The sequence below is a fragment of the Miscanthus floridulus genome, unplaced genomic scaffold (assembly GCF_019320115.1).
Source record: "Miscanthus floridulus cultivar M001 unplaced genomic scaffold, ASM1932011v1 os_1539_1_2, whole genome shotgun sequence".
NCBI lineage: Eukaryota > Viridiplantae > Streptophyta > Magnoliopsida > Poales > Poaceae > Miscanthus > Miscanthus floridulus.
Window position 1 is genome coordinate 13,120 of NW_027097770.1, and position 20,842 is coordinate 33,961.

General features: G+C 47.8%; 2 protein-coding genes across 2 annotated transcripts; one reads left to right on the forward strand and one right to left on the reverse strand.

Moving 5' to 3' along the window:
* Nucleotides 1-13,330: 13,330 nt before the first annotated feature.
* On the reverse strand, nucleotides 13,331-14,542 carry LOC136534128 (protein TIFY 11a-like). The gene has a single exon (XM_066526597.1). The coding sequence runs from the start codon at nucleotides 14,378-14,380 to the stop codon at nucleotides 13,850-13,852; it is 531 nt and encodes a 176-aa protein (XP_066382694.1). The 5' UTR covers nucleotides 14,381-14,542; the 3' UTR covers nucleotides 13,331-13,849.
* A 3,388-nt stretch (nucleotides 14,543-17,930) lies between these two features.
* LOC136534126 (protein TIFY 11c-like) lies at nucleotides 17,931-19,449 on the forward strand. The gene is made up of 3 exons (XM_066526596.1): nucleotides 17,931-18,440; nucleotides 18,564-18,745; nucleotides 18,900-19,449. The coding sequence occupies exons 1-3, from the start codon at nucleotides 18,205-18,207 to the stop codon at nucleotides 19,079-19,081; spliced, it is 600 nt and encodes a 199-aa protein (XP_066382693.1). The 5' UTR covers nucleotides 17,931-18,204; the 3' UTR covers nucleotides 19,082-19,449.
* Nucleotides 19,450-20,842: the final 1,393 nt, after the last annotated feature.

The following is a 20,842-nucleotide window of genomic DNA, read 5'->3' on the forward strand; positions in this document are numbered from 1 at the left end:
TCACATAATAACTTTTGTGTTTTCTTTTTGTTTTGTTTGTTCAATTCATCATCACAGGCGCGTGTAGACCAAAACACGTCTGTGATGATGTCATCACAGACTTGTTTTGCCTTACACGCGTCCGCGTTTTGCCTATGCGCGTCTGTGCTTTGCAGTAATCACAGACGCCCTATGGGAAACGCGTAAAACCTCATCTATGGCTTTGAGTCGGCAGTACGCGTCTATGATTAACTTTTTTCGCATTGTAAACGGCACCGCCTTCAACACTAGTCCATTGGCCATTTGAAGGTTATCATAGTCTATTGAAGCTATATGAAGCTAGTAAATAGTTTTTTATGATTCACTCTCACACGAAATCACCTTTCAGATGTAGTTTTATACCTTAGTGAATTCAAGATAATCACTTCTCTATCGGAAAATCAATTTTGATAGAGACTTGGAAGCACGAGGAGCTCTACCAAAAAGACCCTTCAACTACCAAATCTTTTTAAAATGGATTCTTATTAACAGGACAATGTTTCCGAGGAGAAATTGAGTCCAAAACGTTCGAGGATCCAAAAAACCTACTAAACAGACGTTAGATCTAGAAAGGTTCGCTGAGCAATTTCTCTAAGGTCAGTCTCCTTTCTTAATTATCAGAAATTGCAACGGTCACATTTAAGATGAAGAACGATGTCACAACGTTGAGATTTAGAGCATCTCCAAGAGACTTTTTATATCTTTACTAATTTATAGAAATAGAGATTTTGGTGAAAAAATACTCTCAATCAGCCTCTTCAATTGATTGAATATCTAAATATAGATATGCTCTATTCTGGATTTCTCGCTAGCCAAAGATGAAGAGTAAGGATGGCTCTCTAGACTTCGCACAAGACATAGGCCCTGTTTGGTTCCAAATAAGTCACCTACTTATAAGTTAAAAAGTGAAAAAAGTGACTTATTTTGCCAAACACCACCAACTTATAAGTCACCCCTGCTTATAAGTTTTAAGTTGGTTCACCCCTGCTTAAAACTTATAAGTCACCCTTTTTCGCATGGGGCCTACACCTTTAATGAACTTATAAGTCATCTACAACCAAACAGGCATGACTTATAAGTCACTGGTTTTCAGTCACCTGACTTAATAAGTCACCTGACTTATGGAAACCAAACAGGGCCATAGAAACACTGTTGGAAAATACAAAGATATACAAAATGGTTTTTACTCAAATGATCCTCCAAACGATGATTTAGAGAGTAGATTTTAGATAGGCTGTTTGGAGATGCTCTTAAATGCAACAAGAATATGCATTTGAATTTTTATGTGATATTTTTGAATTTTGGTCCTTTTTTAAAACATTTTTTAGAAAAAGACCACTGCCAAAACGTTTTCTGAAAATAGACCGTTTTTAGGCGTCTTAGGACATGACGCCGAGGTATTAGGGTCGGCGTCGACTGACACGACGCCGAGGTCTTGCCACGTCACGGACGACCCCGGTCGACGGCGACACGGTGGCGCATGGGGCCCACTACGTCAGCGTCGTGTCAGCCAACGCCAGAGGCCGAACCTCGGCGTGTAGTCTCACCACGCCGAGCTACCTGTTCAATGAGATTCAAAACTCAATTCTACCCCAAAAACGCGACTGAATATAAATTTTTGTCCTTTCATATCTCCTGATCTGTTTAGTTCTGGCACAAAATGTAGTAACAAAAGTTGTAGATCTATATGAGTACTACAACTTTTCTTTAAGGTTCAAAGTCTTATTCGGTCTGGTTGGAGAGATACAAGGCTCCAAAGTGGGGTACATGAAAACTGAAATCCTAAATTCAGTCATCCAGACTTAGCCAAATTTTGAGCTCCCCAAAACAGTCATGGATTCCAACTTTAGGGCTCGTTTTGACTTTCTTACAAGCTTATCTAGCTCTTGGCCCAAAAACAAGGTTTGTTGTACTCCACTCAAACTTCAACTTTTATTTAAGGTGCAACTCCATAAAAGCATTGTAAGCAATTGGTCAACACCGGTCAAAATAGCATCACGATAAAGCTCAATTTAGAGTTTTTGACCGATTGAGGCATTTTCTTGACCTTTGCTCAACATGAATCCTTCGTGACTTTTGTTGTAGAGTTCATCTAGAGTCATTTGGGCAAGGTTGCAAGGTTTGGTTGATGACACATGTTCTCATTCACTTAATAAGACCAACAAACATAAATATAGCATGTCTACTCTTATTAGTATAACTCGTGTTAGTAGAAGAGAAATTGTTGAGAAAGATTTTTCATTTGAATCATGCAAATAGGATTTCAACCTATACCAAAGGTTTAGTTTAATACTTTATTCTTTCTTTTTTATGATTTATAGGCTCGGCGTCAAGTCTGACGACGCCAGGAGATACGAAAGGACAAAAATAGTATTCGAGTACATTTAAAATCTTTAAGTACGACACTGTCCTCCGGCGTGCAAATCAGAGCTCCTGCCACGTGACGCCGCTGTCGTGGAGTCTCTTTGGCGACCGCCGTTACCACATCTTGGTCGGGCATCCATACATACATAAGGTCCAACACATTCAACATCCATACGTAGTCCATACATATGCTTCATCAATCATCCAACATAGTCCAAACATAGTACAAGGTCCATACATAGTGCATTACATAAGGTCCAATGCATACATAGTCCATGCACAAAAGAAGCATATGAAGTCTTTGGATCTTTTAGCTCGCTCCTTGTCTAATGCTCCATCATTTTCTCCTTGTCTCTCTTTTTTTTTCTACAGTAGTGCATTTTCACAACTTTTAGCGGATATTGAGCTAAGTTAGAAACAATTAATGAAAACTTCACTATGAAAAGTTTTATGAGGTTTGAAATCAAAAAGTCACCTGAAATGATAAGTTATATCCTTGTTGGAATGGTCTTATTAAGTGAATGAGAACATGTGTCATCAACCAAACCTTGCAACCTTGCCCAAATGACTCTAGATGAACTCTACAACAAAAGTCACGAAGGATTCATGTTGCCCAAAGGATCCATTAAGTAGAAAAAATTGTGACTATAAAAATAGAAGGAGAGAGTCATGAAAACAGATAATAATATAAAAATTATATAAATGTTGAATCTGAATTTTTTTGTTGGTGTTCGAACAATGTTTTTTTAATAGAGAAAGAGATGAGAATTACCTGAGAGCTGGCGTAGAATTACCTGAGAACTGGCGTGAGGCGACACTTTTATTTATAGCCGATCCGGATTTTTTCGAGACCGAGCTGGTGTCGTTGCACTTGACCAATCCGGATTTTTTTAGATCGATCTGGCTCCGTATTGCACCAGCTATTTGCATGTGGGCATGCAATCCGATCGACGTGTGGAGACAGCTCACAAGTCACACGTGGGTTAAACCGATCCGGATTTAGCCTGGGGGTGGGCGCACAAACGAAAGGCTGTGGACGAAACCTCCTTTTGTTTTTTTAGATGGTATATATAATAGATGTAGAATACGGTTTTTAGGGATCTCTAGGTCATTCATTTTTGAGGAAGGGAAAAAATCAACACTAGGTCATTCACTTTTGATTGACCAGAAAAGATACGGAGGATGTGTTAGGAATGTGTGTTCGCAGAAATGCTAATATGTCCATTGAATCACACCAAGAGTATGTGGCGTGATCGCAGTGGTGACTCGTGCCATGGTTTCTCGCACGACTCATATGGCAATTTCTGAAAATTTAGTTGAGGAAGGTTGTGTTTCCCTTCCAATACTCCTCTAGAAAATTGCACACATCTCACGGCATCCTATCTCTGTTTATTAATCAATTTTGTAATTAATTCTAACCTGGGTCCCGAGTGGGCTCGGCATGTCCATGCCTAGCCCTGTGCCCAGCCCAGAAACCCAGGTGGAGTCCCCTCCCTAAGATTCTCGGCTTTGGCGGCAGTTTTTTACTCGCGAGGCCACCGCCGCTGCATCTGCTAGTCTCCCGGTCGTGTCACCATCGAATCCCTGCTTGCCTCCTTCGCCTCAGTCACCCTCGCGCTCTCGTCCCTCCCCCATGACTACATTGCGCCGCCATTCCATTCGTCGACAGGAGTTCCACATCGGCTGCTGGCTGCCGCCGTTCCAATGAGGCTAGTGGTCTGCCGCCTGCTGCTGTCTATGCTGCTGGAGGGCTGCGAGGGCCACGGCCGCATGGTGGACGCCAGCTCGGGCAACCCAGACGAGCCAGCATCTTACTGTGCTGACGGCTGACGCCCGACCAAGATGTGGTAACGGCGGTCGCCAAAGAGACTCCACGACAGCGGCGTCACGTGGCAGGAGCTCTGATTTGCACGCCGGAGGACAGTGTCGTACTTAAAGATTTTAAATGTACTCGAATACTATTTTTGTCCTTTCGTATCTCCTGGCGTCGTCAGACTTGACGCCGAGCCTATAAATCATAAAAAAGAAAGAATAAAGTATTAAACTAAACCTTTGGTATAGGTTGAAATCCTATTTGCATGATTCAAATGAAAAATCTTTCTCAACAATTTCTCTTCTACTAACACGAGTTATACTAATAAGAGTAGACATGCTATATTTATGTTTGTTGGTCTTATTAAGTGAATGAGAACATGTGTCATCAACCAAACCTTGCAACCTTGCCCAAATGACTCTAGATGAACTCTACAACAAAAGTCACGAAGGATTCATGTTGAGCAAAGGTCAAGAAAATGCCTCAATCGGTCAAAAACTCTAAATTGAGCTTTACCGTGATGCTATTTTGACCGGTGTTGACCAATTGCTTACAATGCTTTTATGGAGTTGCACCTTAAATAAAAGTTAAAGTTTGAGTGGAGTACAACAAACTTTGTTTTTGGGCCAAGAGCTAGATAAGCTTGTAAGAAAGTCAAAACGAGCCCTAAAGTTGGAATCCATGACTGTTTTGGGGAGCTCAAAATTTGGCTAAGTCTGGATGACTGAATTTAGGATTTCAGTTTTCATGTACCCCACTTTGGAGCCTTGTATCTCTCCAACCAGACCGAATAAGACTTTGAATCTTATAGAAAAGTTGTAGTACTCATATAGATCTACAACTTCTGTTACTACATTTTGTGCCAGAACTAAACAGATCAGGAGATACGAAAGGACAAAAATTTATGTTCAGTCGCGTTTTTGGGGTAGAATTGAGTTTTGAATCTCATTGAACAGGTAGCTCGGCGTGGTGAGACTACACGCCGAGGTTCGGCCTCTGGCGTTGGCTGACACGACGCCGACGTAGTGGGCCCCATGCGCCACCGTGTCGCCGTCGACCGGGGTCGTCCATGACGTGGCAAGACCTTGGCGTCGTGTCAGTCGACGCCGACCCTCATACCTCGGCGTCATGTCCTAAGACGCCTAAAAACGGTCTATTTTCAGAAAACATTTTGGCAGTGGTCTTTTTCTAAAAAATGTTTTAAAAAAGGACCAAAATACAAAAATATCACAATTTTTATCTGGGCGAAGAAACATGCATTCAAAAGTTGGCGTTTTGTACATCTTGTTGGTCTCGTGCTATATACGGAGTATTGTAGCACCATCATAAGCTCATTAGGTTTTAGGTTCTGTGATGGGACCATGCAAAAAAACCGTGTTTGGACCATATATTAGTCACGGAAATTATTTGCAGATTCCGCTTTGTTTGATTATATGCTCTATGATTCAGATTTTGTCATTGTTTCATAAAAGCGTGTCATGTCCCATGCCTGTCGATCGTTGTATCATCATGAGAAGAGTTACATGCAGAGTAATGTCGCTGTCTTGCATATAGAAATACACACGATGCACATTGGATATATAAAAGTAAAGTGCGTTTCATTGTCGCGGCAATAATATAATAGTACTAGGTGCCAGGACCAGGAGGAGGTCGGAACGCGCGTTTGCCCGTCCGCGGGTGTCCAGTGTACGTCCACGGGAACCATGGGGCTCCGCTCTACTGCACTGCTACTGGTGCAGCACAGCAGCAGCTACGCGGGTCACGAGTTCACACACGCACCCCGCTCCGATCCGCTCACACCAACCAGCAGCTAGCACCGGACGCGCCGAGTGTGAGCCGATCTGCAGCAGCTGCACGCGTACGTGCTCTCGGAGAAACGGCGGGGGCGCACACACGGCATGAGCGTCGCCGTCCCCGCTTTACGACCTCGCCTTCACGAGCGTGCATCAGACCGGCCATCCAGCGAGATTTAATGCCATAATATATATGTATGTCCCGCGTTTCTTATCTGGGGAGGAGAGGTGCATATATGCGCAAAGCATGCACGATGCGCACACTTGGTGCTGGTTGGTTTCACACCTCGTGACGGTACTACGTTCGGCGAGGAAGGAGGAGACCAGCTGGGTCGTTCACATTCACACGGAGCACGGCACCTATTTTATGGCTTTATTTGGATCACAAGAAGCTCGCCGTGTCATGTGTTCCTTCTCGTTCTGGACTGCGGGTACGGTGATAGATACACCACTCTTCTTTTCTAGTAACAAACAGATTTATTATATTTGTTCGGCCTATCTGTTGCAACTTGAAATACACGGTACATATATAGGTGGGGAAACGGCATGTGGCCAGAGCCGAGACTCAAGTTGACCCTGTAAAATAAAGGATGCATGGCTAGCTAACCCGTGCATGATCTACCAGACTAGTACCACGTTCTGATGGTAATAGTAATATGAAACGACCAGTACTGGAGTCGCCTGTCCGATCCGTGACAGCTATACACGTACAGTGAACCCCGTGTGAGTTGTGACTCGGTTCACCCACTAGCCCTGTCCGTTGGCCAGCCCCAAGTTGCATGCAAAACGTACGATCCCCCCCGGCCCAACTCATCACCAGCTGCCGCGTGCGCCCCCGGGGCTCACACAAAGCTCGCCTGGCAACTAACACCCCCCCACCCCACCCCCCGGCATTAGGGTGCACACGCTTTCCTTTCTCCTCCGAGGAGGCAAGAGGCGAACCAAAAGCAGGCCACGACGATTTTCACATCCCGGGCACCGGCTGACCCGCAGGCTACCTCCGATCCGATCCGTTCTTTACTCGTGTCACGTTCGCTCGCGCCGGCGCCTCCGATTGGCTTCCGCCCGGCCATCCCCGTGCCGCGTCGCGAGCGCGGGTGGGGTGGGAGCGAGATCCCGCCGGCCCGCTTCACGCGGAACGCGTCGCTAATAATCCTTTTCGCCTTTTGCCCTTCTCGTTCGTCGTTGCCCACCCCGGAACACCGATCAAGCGCGGCGTGGTGAGTGAGATGGGTGCGCCGGCCCGACGAGGCGACGAGATGTGGCCGATCGAGACGCGGCTCGCGCCGGCAGGATTTTTCTTGCTGGCCGGCCAGGCTCCGATCCCTGATGCATCACGCGTTGCGTGCGAGTGGGACGCCTAACAGTTTGGCGTAACGGAATCGGAGTATGTGCGCGGAGCGTGCCTCGTGCGTGTGCCGGGCGGGCGGGGCAGGCTAGTTGTCCTTAGCTTGAAGATGACTCTAACTCTACTACCTCCTAGTCCTAGTCCTAGTCCCTTGCCAGCGCAAGTCAGGCGCGCACATACCCTGGCTGGGTGGCTGGCTTCCATGGGAAACTCCAAAAGCGATGCACGTTTAACACGCTGTGATGTGCTTGCTTACGAGTATCATCGATGACTAACTGCATCAGTTACACTTAGTTACACGTCTTGTCACAATTGATTTGGCCGATCTCGTCAAGTTGGATCGGGGATGGGTAACTAACGAACATGGGCAGGGCGTGTCTGGTAACTGCTGTACTGTACGTACTCCGGCTACGATGTATTTACTATGTTGCGCTATGTTGTAAGCTAAAAAAAAACGCGGTCTAATGAGTGGCTTTGGATTGCCTAGGCTCCCTTCGAACGCTGGGTCCGCTACTGACTCAACATATATCCAACAGGGTACTTCATCAGAGGAATACATCAGGGTAGCATCGACATTATTTAATACTGCAATTACAATATATAAGACATTATTTAACGAAGTGTACTCTATTTGTTGCTGGTGTACTGGGTTGCTGGAAAGTTGAAGGCTAACGATTGTATAGTGATTAGAGAAGACAAGAAAGCTGCCTAGACGACCTTCACCTAAAAGAAACTAAGATTAAGAATTTGTCAGGGTTTTTTTTCATTTGTTCTTACTGAAAACATCAAACTTCTTAAATTTTGGTCCTAATTTTGATAATATTCACTAGTACATAAACAATTTCCAATGGTGGCATGTTTTCGATTTCCATTAGCTTTTCTTGAACAACTACTATGAAAGGCCCGTGAAAATGCACGGTGACATTTCACTCACATCAGCTTGAGAACCGTTAGTGTAAGGTTGGCTTAAGGCCGCAGCCAACAGATTTACACTAGCGGCATACCTATACAGACAAGTCGTCAACTGCAAAGTTGCAGATCTCTTCGAGTACTACAACTTTGATATATGGTTAGTCTTCATCTGACTTATTTGGAAGAATTGTGAATTATTTGTATTGGCGGCAGGTAAAGAAAACCGTCGGTGTAAACATATCTATACACTACTAGAGATGGCCTCTTTGCCGAGGGCCTGAGGCCCTCGGCAAAGGCCCATTAACCCTCGGCAAAGGCTTTGCCGAGGGCGGCCCTCGGCAAAGAGCTCTCGGGGAATTTTGAGTCGGCGAAGAGGGTCTTTGCCGAGGGCCCTTTATCGGGCACTCGGCAAAGCCTTTGCCGAGGGCTGGACCGGCACTCGGCAAAGAAAAGCAGCCGTCACGGCGCCGGCGTCTGGGACGGAGTCTTTGCCGAGGGCCGTCTCCGGGGGCCCTCGGCAAAGAATTATTCTTTTTTTTTGAAAAATCTTTGCCGAGGGCCTCCAACCATGGCCCTCGGCAAAGAAATGTTGTAGATTTTTTCCAAAAAATCTTTGCCGAGGGCAATGGGACGGCCCTCGACAAAGAATTATTCTTTTTTAAAAAAAAATCTTTGCCGAGGGCTTCCCCGCAGGCCCTCGGCAAAGATTTATTTTTTTAAAAAAGTCTCTGCCGAGGGCCTCCAACCATGGCCCTCGGCAAAGAAATGTTCCAGAATTTTTTCAATGAATCTTTGTTGAGGACAATGGGACGGCCCTCGGCAAAGGACCCTTCTTTGCCGAGGGCCTTGGTCATTGCCCTCGACAAAGAGGCAGATTTTTTTTTTGCATTCCATTGACACAAGCATTTCATATATATACATATATATTACACAGAACCCATTTTCTCACAATATATCACAACCATAATTGTGAACCACAAATCACAATATATTACAACAACAAGTCACATGTTCATCATCATTCACATGTTTATTATGACAAGTTCATGAAATCCAAGCACAAGTCAGAACCATAAACCACAAATATTATAATAAAGTCCAACCACATCACCTAGCACTAGTCCTCATCAAGGTAGCCTATGAGACGGTGGTGAAGGAAAGGCGGGATCACCCGGTGACGCACTACCGGGATGATTGGAACCCGCGGACGGAGGCTGCACAAAGGAGCAGAGATTGCATGTGTGAGTAATCCGGGAAAATAGTTTTGAAACTTAGAGATTGCATCTAGTAATCTAGGAATACAAAAAGATTAGACTCAATTAAAAATTTCGGCAGCACCTCCCCTGCACGAGGAAGTTTCCAAAACCTGCAAGAAACAACGGCACGAACGCCGACATCCACAACGGCACGAACGTCGACATCCACAATGGCACGAAGGCCGACATACATGCAAAGCACAAGCAAAAGTGAACTTTCATACTTACAGGAGTAGCTGCAGGAGTAGGAGGTGGAGGAGCTGAAAACTGCACAGGTACACCCGATGCTTGCCCAAGACTTTGCACGGACGCAGATATGCAAAGATCCGCTTACCTACGACCGTATCTCTTTCGGACGGGAGACGCCTAACTGGGTTACGCGTGGGCTACGACAGACATGCGGAAAAAGAGGTTATTTATACCTAGGGATGTCGGTGAAGTCAGGCTAGCGGGGCAGTGGCGAGTCGACGCAGTGGCGAGGCGACGCAGTGCAGGCAGAACCGCGACGCCGACGAAGACGATCGGGTCCTTCGGGTCCCCTCTGACGTGCTCTTCTCCTGCATAAAAAGGCAATAGGTTATTGTTTGTTCAAAATTTCGGCAGCACCTCCCCTGCACGGGGAGGTTTCCAAAACCTGCAAAAAAACGACAGGATGGCCGACATTCACAACGGCACGAAGGCCGACAACCACAACGTCACGAAGGCCCTCATACCAATTTACGGCACGAAGGCCCACACAACCACATACGGCACGAAGGCCGACAACGAGAGTTTTACCTAGGGTTGCGGTGGAGTCGGGAGTCGCGGTGCGGGGTCACTTTCTTCTCCGGCGAGGTCGAGCGGCGTCGGAGTACTCCTCTCCCCCTCTTCCCTTCTCTCTTCTCCGCTTCTCCTCTTCCCTTCTTCTCTTTCTCCTCCTCCTCCTCCTCTCCTTCTTCCCCTTCTTCTCCTTCTTCTCTCATTTTCCTCTTCTTCTCCTTCTCTTCCCCTTCCTCCTTCTCCTCTTCTTCTCCTTCTCTTCCCCTTCCTCATTCTCCTCTTCTCCTTCTCTTCTTCCTCCTACTTCACCCTCTGCCTCCTCCCCTCCAACAGCAGCCAGGCGACAGGGGCGGCCTAGGGGCTGGTGTCGGGGCGGGGAGGCCGACTGCGGGGGGGTGGGAAGGCCTGGCGCGGGGGGCCGCCGGAGGGCTGGCTGGGGCGGCGGGAAGGCCTGCGCGGGGAGGGCCAGCGCGGGGGGGCCAGCCGGAGGCCGGGCGCGGGAAGGCAGCGCGGGTGGGCGGGAAGGCCGGCGCGGGGGGGCGCCGGAGGGCCGGCCGGGGCGGCCGAGCTCCCCTTGCTCGATCCGAGACAGGGAGGGGAGGCAGGGCGCGCCCCCGGGGCGGCTCTGGGGCGGTGGGGCGGCATCGGCGGGGCGGCAGCTGGGGCAGCGCTAGAGCGGCGCGGAGGTCGGGCGGCGCGGTGGTGGGGCGGCGGGGGCGCGCTGCGGCGGGCCGCAGCGGGGCATCCGACGTCACAACTTGCTCGAAACCTTCTCAATTTTTTACCACAGCCTACACATGCGATAACATGACACCTCGACAAGTTTCGTGATTTTTGAACTTCGTATGGATTTTATATAATTTAAAAACACTTTTCCAACAAGTTCGTCGTCATGTTACGTGAAGAAGATGCCCTGAAATTTGATGCGAGTTCATGGATAGGGACTCAACATACACCAAATACCATGAATAACATTTTTCGAATCACTAAATTGCATTATTCCATGCACCTGCAGTTCAAATTTGAAATATTCAAAAAAAAAATCAACGAAAAGAAATAAATTAGGAAAATATATAAAAAAAAGTCAAAATTGGTCCAAATTTTAAAATTGAGTTTTCAATAATGTATTATAGCACCACAAAAAACTAGGTTCAAAAAACCAAAAAAAATCTTTGCCGAGGGCCTAGCCTGGCCCTCGGCAAAGGGGATCTTTGCCGAGGGCCTGGCCAATGGCCCTCGGCAAAGAAAATTAAAAAAAATATCTTTGCCGAGGGCCTAGCCTGGCCCTCGGCAAAGAAAATTTTAAAAAAATAAATAAATAATCTTTGCCGAGTGCCTGACGACGGGCACTCGGCAAAGACTGACGCCAGTGGCCGCCGTGACCCATCCGGCCATATTTGCCGAGGACCAATTTGTTGAGGGCTAGGCCCTCGGCAAAGATTTATTTTGCCGAAGGCCGTTTCTTTGCCGAGGGCCTATCTTTGCCGAGGGCTCCTGGGGCTGGCTCTCGGCAAATAGAGCCTTTGTCGAGTGCCCGAGATCTAGCCCTCGGCAAACCCAGAAGCCCTCGGCAAAGGATGGGTTTCCAGTAGTGATACTAATGATTTTTTTTTAAAAATCACACCGTCAATATATAAATCCAAGATTTACACTGATGGTTGAAAAAAAGCATAAGTGTAGATATGTTTACACGTTTATACCTTCATGATTATGCATATCGTGAGAAGTCAAGAAGTAGTCTAGATTTTTTCCAGTTGAAAGAAGGGCATACAAGCCAGAATTTAGGATTCCAATATCGGTTTTTTATGGTCTTGGCACAAAACACTAAAATTTCAATGATATTTTTGACCGTACATAGGACAATTTCTTAGAATTTTTGTCCCCTTTTCAGCTATAATAACTCCCACTTGTCATAGACTTACTCTCTCTGTTTTTTTTTCATGTCGTATTAGCTTTATCCTGAGTCAAATGTTTCTAATTTTGACCATCAATTTTCATAAAATCCATGTAGTTTCACAACATATGAACTACTCCCTCCGTCCCAAAATAGACGTCATTCTCACTTTCTGAGAACTCAAACACTTTTAACTTTGACTAAATATATAAAAAGTATTAATATTTATAATACATAATTAGTATTATTAGATAGATTGTTGAATATACTTTTATAATATATTTATTTGGAGATATAAATGTTGCACGCATTTTCTATAAACCTAGTCAAAATTGGAAAAGTTTGACCTGCACGTATCCCATAACGACTTCTATTTTAGGACGGAGGGAGTATATATTCTTAAAATATTAGTCATAATGAATCTAAAAAAACATAAATCTTATGTTGTTAACCTATATAATTTTTAAAAAAATTGATGGTCATGGATACAAATATTTGATTTAGAACCAAACTAATAGGACATGTAAAAAAACTGAGGGAGTATCTCTTTGTTAAATATTATCAAGTTAGGATCAGTAAATTGTTAGCCATATAAAGTTGAACAAGAAAGTGTACCATGTACTATAATATCCTAACGCCGCTTATTTGGGTCTATTCTGAAGGAGATTGATGAGCTTAGTCTTGCCTTTCAAGACTTTTCTCTTTCTTTTATTAGTAGAACTTGTAATAAGGTTGCTCATATTTTAGCTAGACAGGTCACGGATACGCATTGTTCGGAGATGTGGCGTGTACCTCCGACATGTGTGTAAGATTTGATCATGTTTGAGGCTTCGGCCAGTTGATAATGAAAGGCAAGCAGGTCAAAAAAAATGCCACTTATTTGGAAATGCATGTATAACGCGCGTGACCTCCGAATCAAGACAAGCATCATCAAAACTAGCTGGTGCCCCGCGCGTTGCCGCGGGCGGTAGGAAGAATTGCAATTGGGGTTGACAGGTTGACACTGTATTGTTTATTTATACTCCCTTAGCTATCATATCTGTCGATTAACATATCAAAATATAATAAGTTATTGTAACATAAAGGTGTCTACATGTCTACACAATTTCAATTTTGTGTCCCATCCAGTCCGTACGATATCCACCGGTCACCACGGTACACAGCACAACAAAATTTCCTTTAATCAAATCCATACCTCATAGCACATGTTTAATAGTAATCCGATAAGGACAAATAGTGGAACAGCTCTCACACATACAGCAGTGAGTAGTATATATGAAACAAACATATATAGCAATTAATTCAATGAAATGATAAGCAAAGCAACAAACGATTCACACTGCTGAACATCTCTTGTCGTTCAGGCTCACATGTCTTGTTAGATTAGATGATACACCACCAAACCAACGAACGATTAGTACGCGTCGTCGCTCTCTGACGGAGCACGCATGCATGCCGCGCCGGCCGCAGTGCAATATAGCCGCCCGGCTTGATTGATCGATAGATATACTAGCAGTTGTTAGTAATTAATAATAATAATATAAGTACCATATATAGCATGCAGTTGTGGTAGGTATCACAAGCGTAGGTAAATTGCTGCTACAACGCCTCCAATGGTACCAGGTGGAGGGGGCGCCCGACCTCTTGTTTGAACTCATCACGTACATACGTACCGCCGGCGAGCCGGCGATCTCAACGGCTGTGCATGGAGCACAGGCTGCCCAGCGCGAGCCAAGAAGAGGAAGAAGGCTCCTCGCGCGTCGCCGCCGCCGCCATCTTGCCCTTCTTGGGCGCGGGCGGCTCGTCGTCCTGGCGGTCGTCGTGGGGCGCCGGGGAGGCGGAGGCGGAGGACCTGTCCTTGCGCTTGGCGAGGAAGCGCCGCAGCGAGGCCTTCCTGGCGATGGGCATGTCCACCAGCGCCTGCGGGCCCCCCTGCGCTGCCGCGGCGGCGAGGTGGATCAGCTCGGCCGCCTTCTCGGGCGGGCAGGCGTCGAGCACCACCACCCTGCCGCCGTAGAAGATGGTCAGCTGCTGCGGCGCGCTGGCGGCGGCGACGATCATCTCCTGCGCGGCGGCGGGTCCGGCCGCCGGTGCCTGCTTCAGGAACGGCGGCGGCGGCATCGTCGCGGGCGCGCCACCGCTCCCGTTCCTGACGTACTGACTGAGCACGCCGCACGCGACGGCGAAGCGGCGGGTCATGCTGTCCGTGGGCATGGCCGCCATTGACGACGGACGACGTGCTCACGGGGTGCGCGGTCGAGAGGGATCGGATCGGAGGAAGGGCGGTGGAGATCGATGTCCCTAGGCTGAGCTGGGCTACGCACGCACGCACGAGCCGTGCGACTCGCTCGTCGATGGATGGATGGACCCTGGTGGTTGTGGAGAACGGTTCTATATAGCGAGTGCAGCACGAGGGGGGGGGGGGGGGGGGGGGGGGGGGGGGGGGGGGCGGAGGAAGAGAACACGAGAGGTTCGCAGGCGTCGACGCCCGAGCGCGATGGAGCTGGAGGTGCTAGTGCTACCGCGAGACGAGAGGGAGAGAGGCCCCCGGCTCCGCGCGGGCTCCTGGCCGGCCCTGAGGGAAAACGTGGCCACCCCCCGCAAGTGGGGGAGAGGAGGGAAACGGTGCGTTTGGAAAGGTCCTTCACGGTTGCGGGAGCAACTGCCTTCCCGTTCATGGAAAGAACCACGCACGCACGCACGTAGGCCGGCCTCGCTCCAACGCGTCCGTTTCTTTCGTTCTCTTTCTATTTCTGTTTCTACCTGGGTCCTGGGCGCGGCGATCGAGCTGGAGGAAGGAACGGATCGGACGTACGGGTGGACTGGACGGACGGACGATCGAGACGCGGTGTCGTATCTTCGTGCCGGGTAACTGTCAATTCGGATGGCCGTACCGGGAGCCAAGTGGAAAGCATGCACGCATCGCACCCCTTCTATCTCTGCTTGCCAATTGACTGCCCATACCATCGTCCCGTGATGTATGATGCGCAACCGCAAGTCGGTTTTGCCAGAACACAGAAACGTGCGCTCTCAGCTCGATCGCAGGGAGCCCGGGAGGCCTAATCCGCAGCCGAGCACGGCCTAACCGTCCTACTCCGGGCAATCCGTTTCTGATTTCTGGTGCGGACAAGAAGCACGAAGCGTGCCGCAACTAGTTGCTGCATGCCTCGAGTGCGTTCGTCCGTGACTGCGTGTATCCAGTAGGCATTGCCGAACCGGACCCGGCCGGAAGATACACGGTACCACACGGTGGCTCCGATTTGCTACGTACGTATGGCCGGGGAGCGCAAAAAGCCAGGCGGCAAAAGCAAGACAGAACGGGCGACGGCGACACGCAACCGCGCTGTCTCGCCGTCTCGGCGGGACCATGCCTCCCGGCCGCGTCGACTCCGTTGGGCCATCCGCGCGCGATCTCCTCGGCTGCAGTATGTAAGGTTGTTTTAGAGAGCAGGTGATCAACGCGGCAGCGGCAAAAGCTAACAACGACACGCGGCTCGATCGGCACCAGCAGGTGTAGGAGATCATGTGTAGTGGCATGGTTTATTAGCGTCGATCAAGACGTTTTGCTTATCTAAATGATTCTGTCTAACTGATACATGCTTGCTTAGTAACATAAGTGAGCCAAACCAACATAATGGATCCATGGACGCGTGCATGCTGCTTTTCAGTTCATTACCTACTGTATGCGAGTAATCTTATACTAGCTAATCTACTACTGATCGAGTTGTTGTAGCATACGTATCAATAATGCACTACTACACTAGAGTGCAAGCCGCGTGCACGCGGGCGATTGATTGTGTAATCAAACTAGGAGTGTTTGATTTCCTCGTCCACTATTCTAGCGTTTCTTCCTTCCAACCACCCAGAGCTGAGAGCTGGGCCGAACGTCGTCTTCCGGGGAACGTGGTCTTGTTTGGCATAGTTCAGCTTCACTAGTAAAACTGTTTTTTTTAGAAAAAAAAATAACTTCATGAGCAACTTTCTAGGTTAAGTTGAGCTGTTTTGGAAATAATTGTTTAGCAAAATAGCTCCACCAACAGCTTCATGCATGGATGAGAAAGATAAATCAGGGAGAGAGCTAGGATAAGCTACTTTTTTTTAGCTTCGTCCTAACTCATGTCTCTGTGAAACGGAGAGAACAATAACTTCACCCATAAAGCTATTTAGAAATAAGTATTTGGCAAAAAAAAAACAGCTCACGAAGCTATCGTGAGCTGTGTCAAACGGGGCTTAAATATTTGTCCAGTGGAGTGACACGGGGCTTAAATATTTGTCCAGTGGAGTGACACGAAAAAAAAGAATAGTAGCTTTATTTTGGAACATAAAAAGAATAGTAGTATATTTTTCGGACGGAGGGACCGTACGTTATTCATTGGGCTTTTTCGCCCTCGTTTAGTTGGGTCCCTGATTCGGCGCCGCCCGATTTGGGGCTCTACTGTGGCTACAGTAGATTTTCGTTTTTATTTGATAATAATTGTCCAAACATTGACTAATTAGACTCAAAACGTTCGTCTCGTAAAGTACAACCAAACTGTACAATTAGTTTTTGATTTCGTCAACATTTAGTACTCCATGGATGTACCACAAGTTTGATGTGACGGGAAATCTTTTTTTTGCATAGTGCCAAATTTAGGAATTTGGTGGAACTAAACAGGGCCTTCGTGTCGACTGCCAGCGTGCGGTTGCTTCGCCAAAAGTACAGTAGTGGTTGTACTATCTTGGCCCCACCACCTTTGCACGTCTCATGCATGGCATTGGCTCGTTCTCAGTTCTGTCTTGCTGCCAACGATGAAGTGGGGTTTGAAAAGCCGCCGCTGTCGGAAGCAAAGCGCGATTAGCTTTTCTAACGAGTCTATGGCCAAAGCGTTCAACAAGTACGATTGTAGTACTGCACTAGAAACTTCAATTTCATTTGGTCACCTGCCCTGATTCCTGAATGATCGATCTCAAACAATGTCACTTTCTAACCAAATCACGGCAAGAACAAAAAAATGGCACAGTGGGCGCTCGATTTGTTTCCTTAATAAGTATATAATAATAATGTATAGGCTGCACGACCCGAACTAATGTTAGGCCGCCAGAAAATGTTCGTAAAGAGAAAAAGATTAGGGAGACTAGTAGTAGAAGAACATGATAATAGCCACATACACTTATTTCCAGCGCCTACCTAAACTTAGAACGCCGTGCGTGCATCCCATAGTGGGCGGTCGATATACACGCACGAGTATATTGTCCCTTACTTAATAAGCATATAATAATGTTTATTAGGCTGGACCCTAACTAAATATTAGGCCGCCAGAAAATTCGCGCAAAGAGAGAGAAAAAAGATTAGGGACTACTAGAAGGAACAGTTTGCGTCAGTCGGTCAGTAGCAACGGCCAACAGAGACTCGATATTTCCAACCACAAATTATTGCGTGCATTCGCATGTGTTGAACACATGCATGCGTGTACCCGCACAACCACAACTCGGTCTGTGCTACGACAAGGACTGGACTAGGACTAGGACTAGCAGCGGGCCGGCACGGGCGGGCTAGCGGCCAGCCAAGTAGCCCAGCGCCGAATCCGATCTTCCATGGCCGAACCAGCATGTGCGCCGTGCGCGTCGGAATTTAGCCGGAAACCGAGCAGAAACCGCAACCTTTCCGCTAGCTGACCCGCTCGTCTTTCACGTGCTGCAATGCTTTCCCCTCACCACCCGCCCAAGCCACGAAATTAGCAAAGGCCTGGCCTATCTATATACGTACCCGGCCTGTCTCTCGAGTGTCAACCAACACCGCTCCAGCTGCGTGCGCAGCTATAAAACCAGGGCCAAACATAGTACTCCTGCTACCGCATGACCACACCACATATCGTCGTCTAGCTCCGTTTCGTTTCCGGGAAGAAACCAACCAACTCTCGTTCCCGGGCAGCCGACGACCTCGGGCTATCTTCGTCTGCTGCCAAGAGTTTGATGTGAGCAGCTGGTTGTTCGTTTCAATTCGTGTGCTTTTGCTAGTAGCTTGAGATCAAGCCGGCCGGCGAGCGAGGATCGGAACATCTATCATCATGGCCACCGAGCAGCAGCGGCCTGCCGGCAGCAGGTTCGCGGTGACGTGCGGCCTGCTGAGGCAGTACATGAAGGAGCAGGGCGGCAGCGGCGCCACCAGGTGCCTCGCGCCGGCCGTCGCCATGGGCCTCATGCCGGAAGCCGACGCTGCGGTGGCGGCGGCGACCGAGGAGAGGACCACCGTGCTGGAGCTCTTCCCGCAGCAGGCTGGCACGCTCAAAGACGAGCAGCAAAGGTGTGTTCATTCTCCGTCACCTCCAGTATCACCTTCCTTTCTCCTCACCGTGCCGTGCGCATATAGACACACTACGTGTTGTGTGTGAAATTCTGATCGGATCTCCCTCGTCCCCGTAATTAGGAAGAGGAAGGAGCCTGCTGACGGGAGAGCGCCGCTGACCATCTTCTACGGCGGCAAGATGGTGGTCTTCGACGACTTCCCCGCAGAGAAGGCCGAGGAGCTCATGCAGCTCGCCGGCTCCGGCGGCAACACCGCGCCCGCCGCCGCCGCCCAGAACGCGCTGGGACAGCCCAGCCTCACAGGTAGGAACGGAACGCGTATACCTACACTGTCCAGTCCAGTGTTCACACGGATAATTGCAGAGGGCAAAGCAAAAGAAAGCCCATGCAGCGTTCATACAATACAGTGAGCTGAGTGACAGCATTTATTTGTCCCGTGCGTGCACGTTTCTTACAGACATGCCCCTCGCGAGGAAGGTGTCGCTCAAGAGGTTCCTCGAGAAGAGGAAGAATCGGCTCACCGCGGCAGATCCATACCCGGCGGCGGCGGCAAGTGAGTCGTCGACCAAGCAGCCTTCTGCAGTGAAAGACGAGGGCGCGCCGTGGCTCGGCGTGAGCTCCGCCCTCAGCCTCAGCTGAAGGCACCTACTACTACGTACTAGAGACCACAAGGGAAACTACATATTACTCCAGTAACTGCTACTGCGTACTACTAGTATTTTCCGGCCGTAAAAATATGTACGTGTTTCACCCTTGACATCTACACCAGTCACTGCTGGTTGCTTCAGGGGAATTAGCTAGCTAGCTAGCTAATTGTTATGATTGGTTAATTAGTTGTCTGTTTGAGAATTCTTTGGTGACAAAAGAATTCTTTTCTTCCTTGCTGATACTCATCTGCAAGGATATGAACTAATTAAATATAGTCGATCGATTCATACATATATAGTGTGTAAATTCAAATAAGCTGATGGAACAGACTCTATGCTATTTTTTCGTACATTGCTTCAGTCTCGTGTCATATAATTCCTCAGGTGGACAAAAGTATTCAATTTGTAGATTTTTTTTCTTTTCTTTTTTGTTGATCAGTGAAACTGAAGTACTATATAGCAAGCAGTATGTATCATGTATGTTCCTGAGATGCTATATCCAAATTTTAATGCAAAAACTGCGCAAAGCAATTCGTCTGTCGTCTGACATGACCTTAAAAAACTCTTGGTGTGAACAAACAAACTCTGAACAACTATTATTCAGACAAAACCAAAGAAACAACTGATGAACCATAGCAGTGCCCGTCATTGATAAAGACAAGTTCAGACGTGTAAAACTTTCGGCCTCATGGTGATTTGGTTCACACGCCAAAAGCTAAGCTTTCATGTGCTGCGGTGTCCGCGGTGGTAGGAACAAGAAGGAACCGGAGAGGGGAGTAGGAAGGAAGCCGCAGGAACACGCGAAGGAAAGAAGAAACGTGCATGCATGGGTGTGTAGTGCAGTCGTTACACGTCGTCATCATCCAGACTTTGGGACGACGCCTATGCTTACCGTTTCAAAGCTGGCTCCCACTGTCCGACAAAACTTGAATTAGGTGGTGGTATACTAAACACATCGGTCGGCGTCGTGCAGTGTCACGTTTCGCGTTTACGTGGTCAAAACTCAGAGGTGGAACTGGAAGGATTTTTTTTATATTTTTTTGATAAGGAAAAGGAAAGTTAGTAGAGGAGAGAAGACGGGGAGCAAGTTCTGTTGGCCTTCTCGCTCTCTGCGACGATGCCTGTTCCTCGTCTCCACGTCTGGCTGGCTGCACACTCTGATGAAATGAAGCTGAATATTCCACTTGTCAGTTGCATGCGAGGAGGGAAGAACTTTGCTTTGACTCCCGCAGGTGCTACGGTGCTACTGCTCTGAAATGCTTGATGGCTGTTGTTAGTTAAAAGCCAAATGGACAGTCTGTTTGGAAAGTTAAGATAGCCATTAATTTCAAAAGCAAAAGAAAGCCCCAAATTGTAGTTCAAATTAACAGTAGGTTGCAATCAGTTTCAGGAGGAGTTTTGTTTGGCCAGGCTCTGCGCTCTATGGCTAGTATCTTGCTGAGGGCCCCAGGTACTCGACCAAACATTTAGGTGTAGCATTTCCTTCCTTTTTTTTTTCTCCCAGTAGGTGTTCTTCCTTTTCGTTTACAGCATTTTAGTTCGACCATGTCATTCAAAGAGTTGACCCGTAGAACAAACACGCTAGCTGCCTAGCCCATCAATCAGTGCCCCATGTGTCTGTAGCTATCACAGGTCTCATTGGTTGAACACGAACTCATAGTTTATTCAGTGTGCATTGCGTCTGGAATTCCACGTATCATCAGTATCAGAACAACTCTGTGGCTTACTTGTTGCTTGCTTGTTCTTTTCTTGA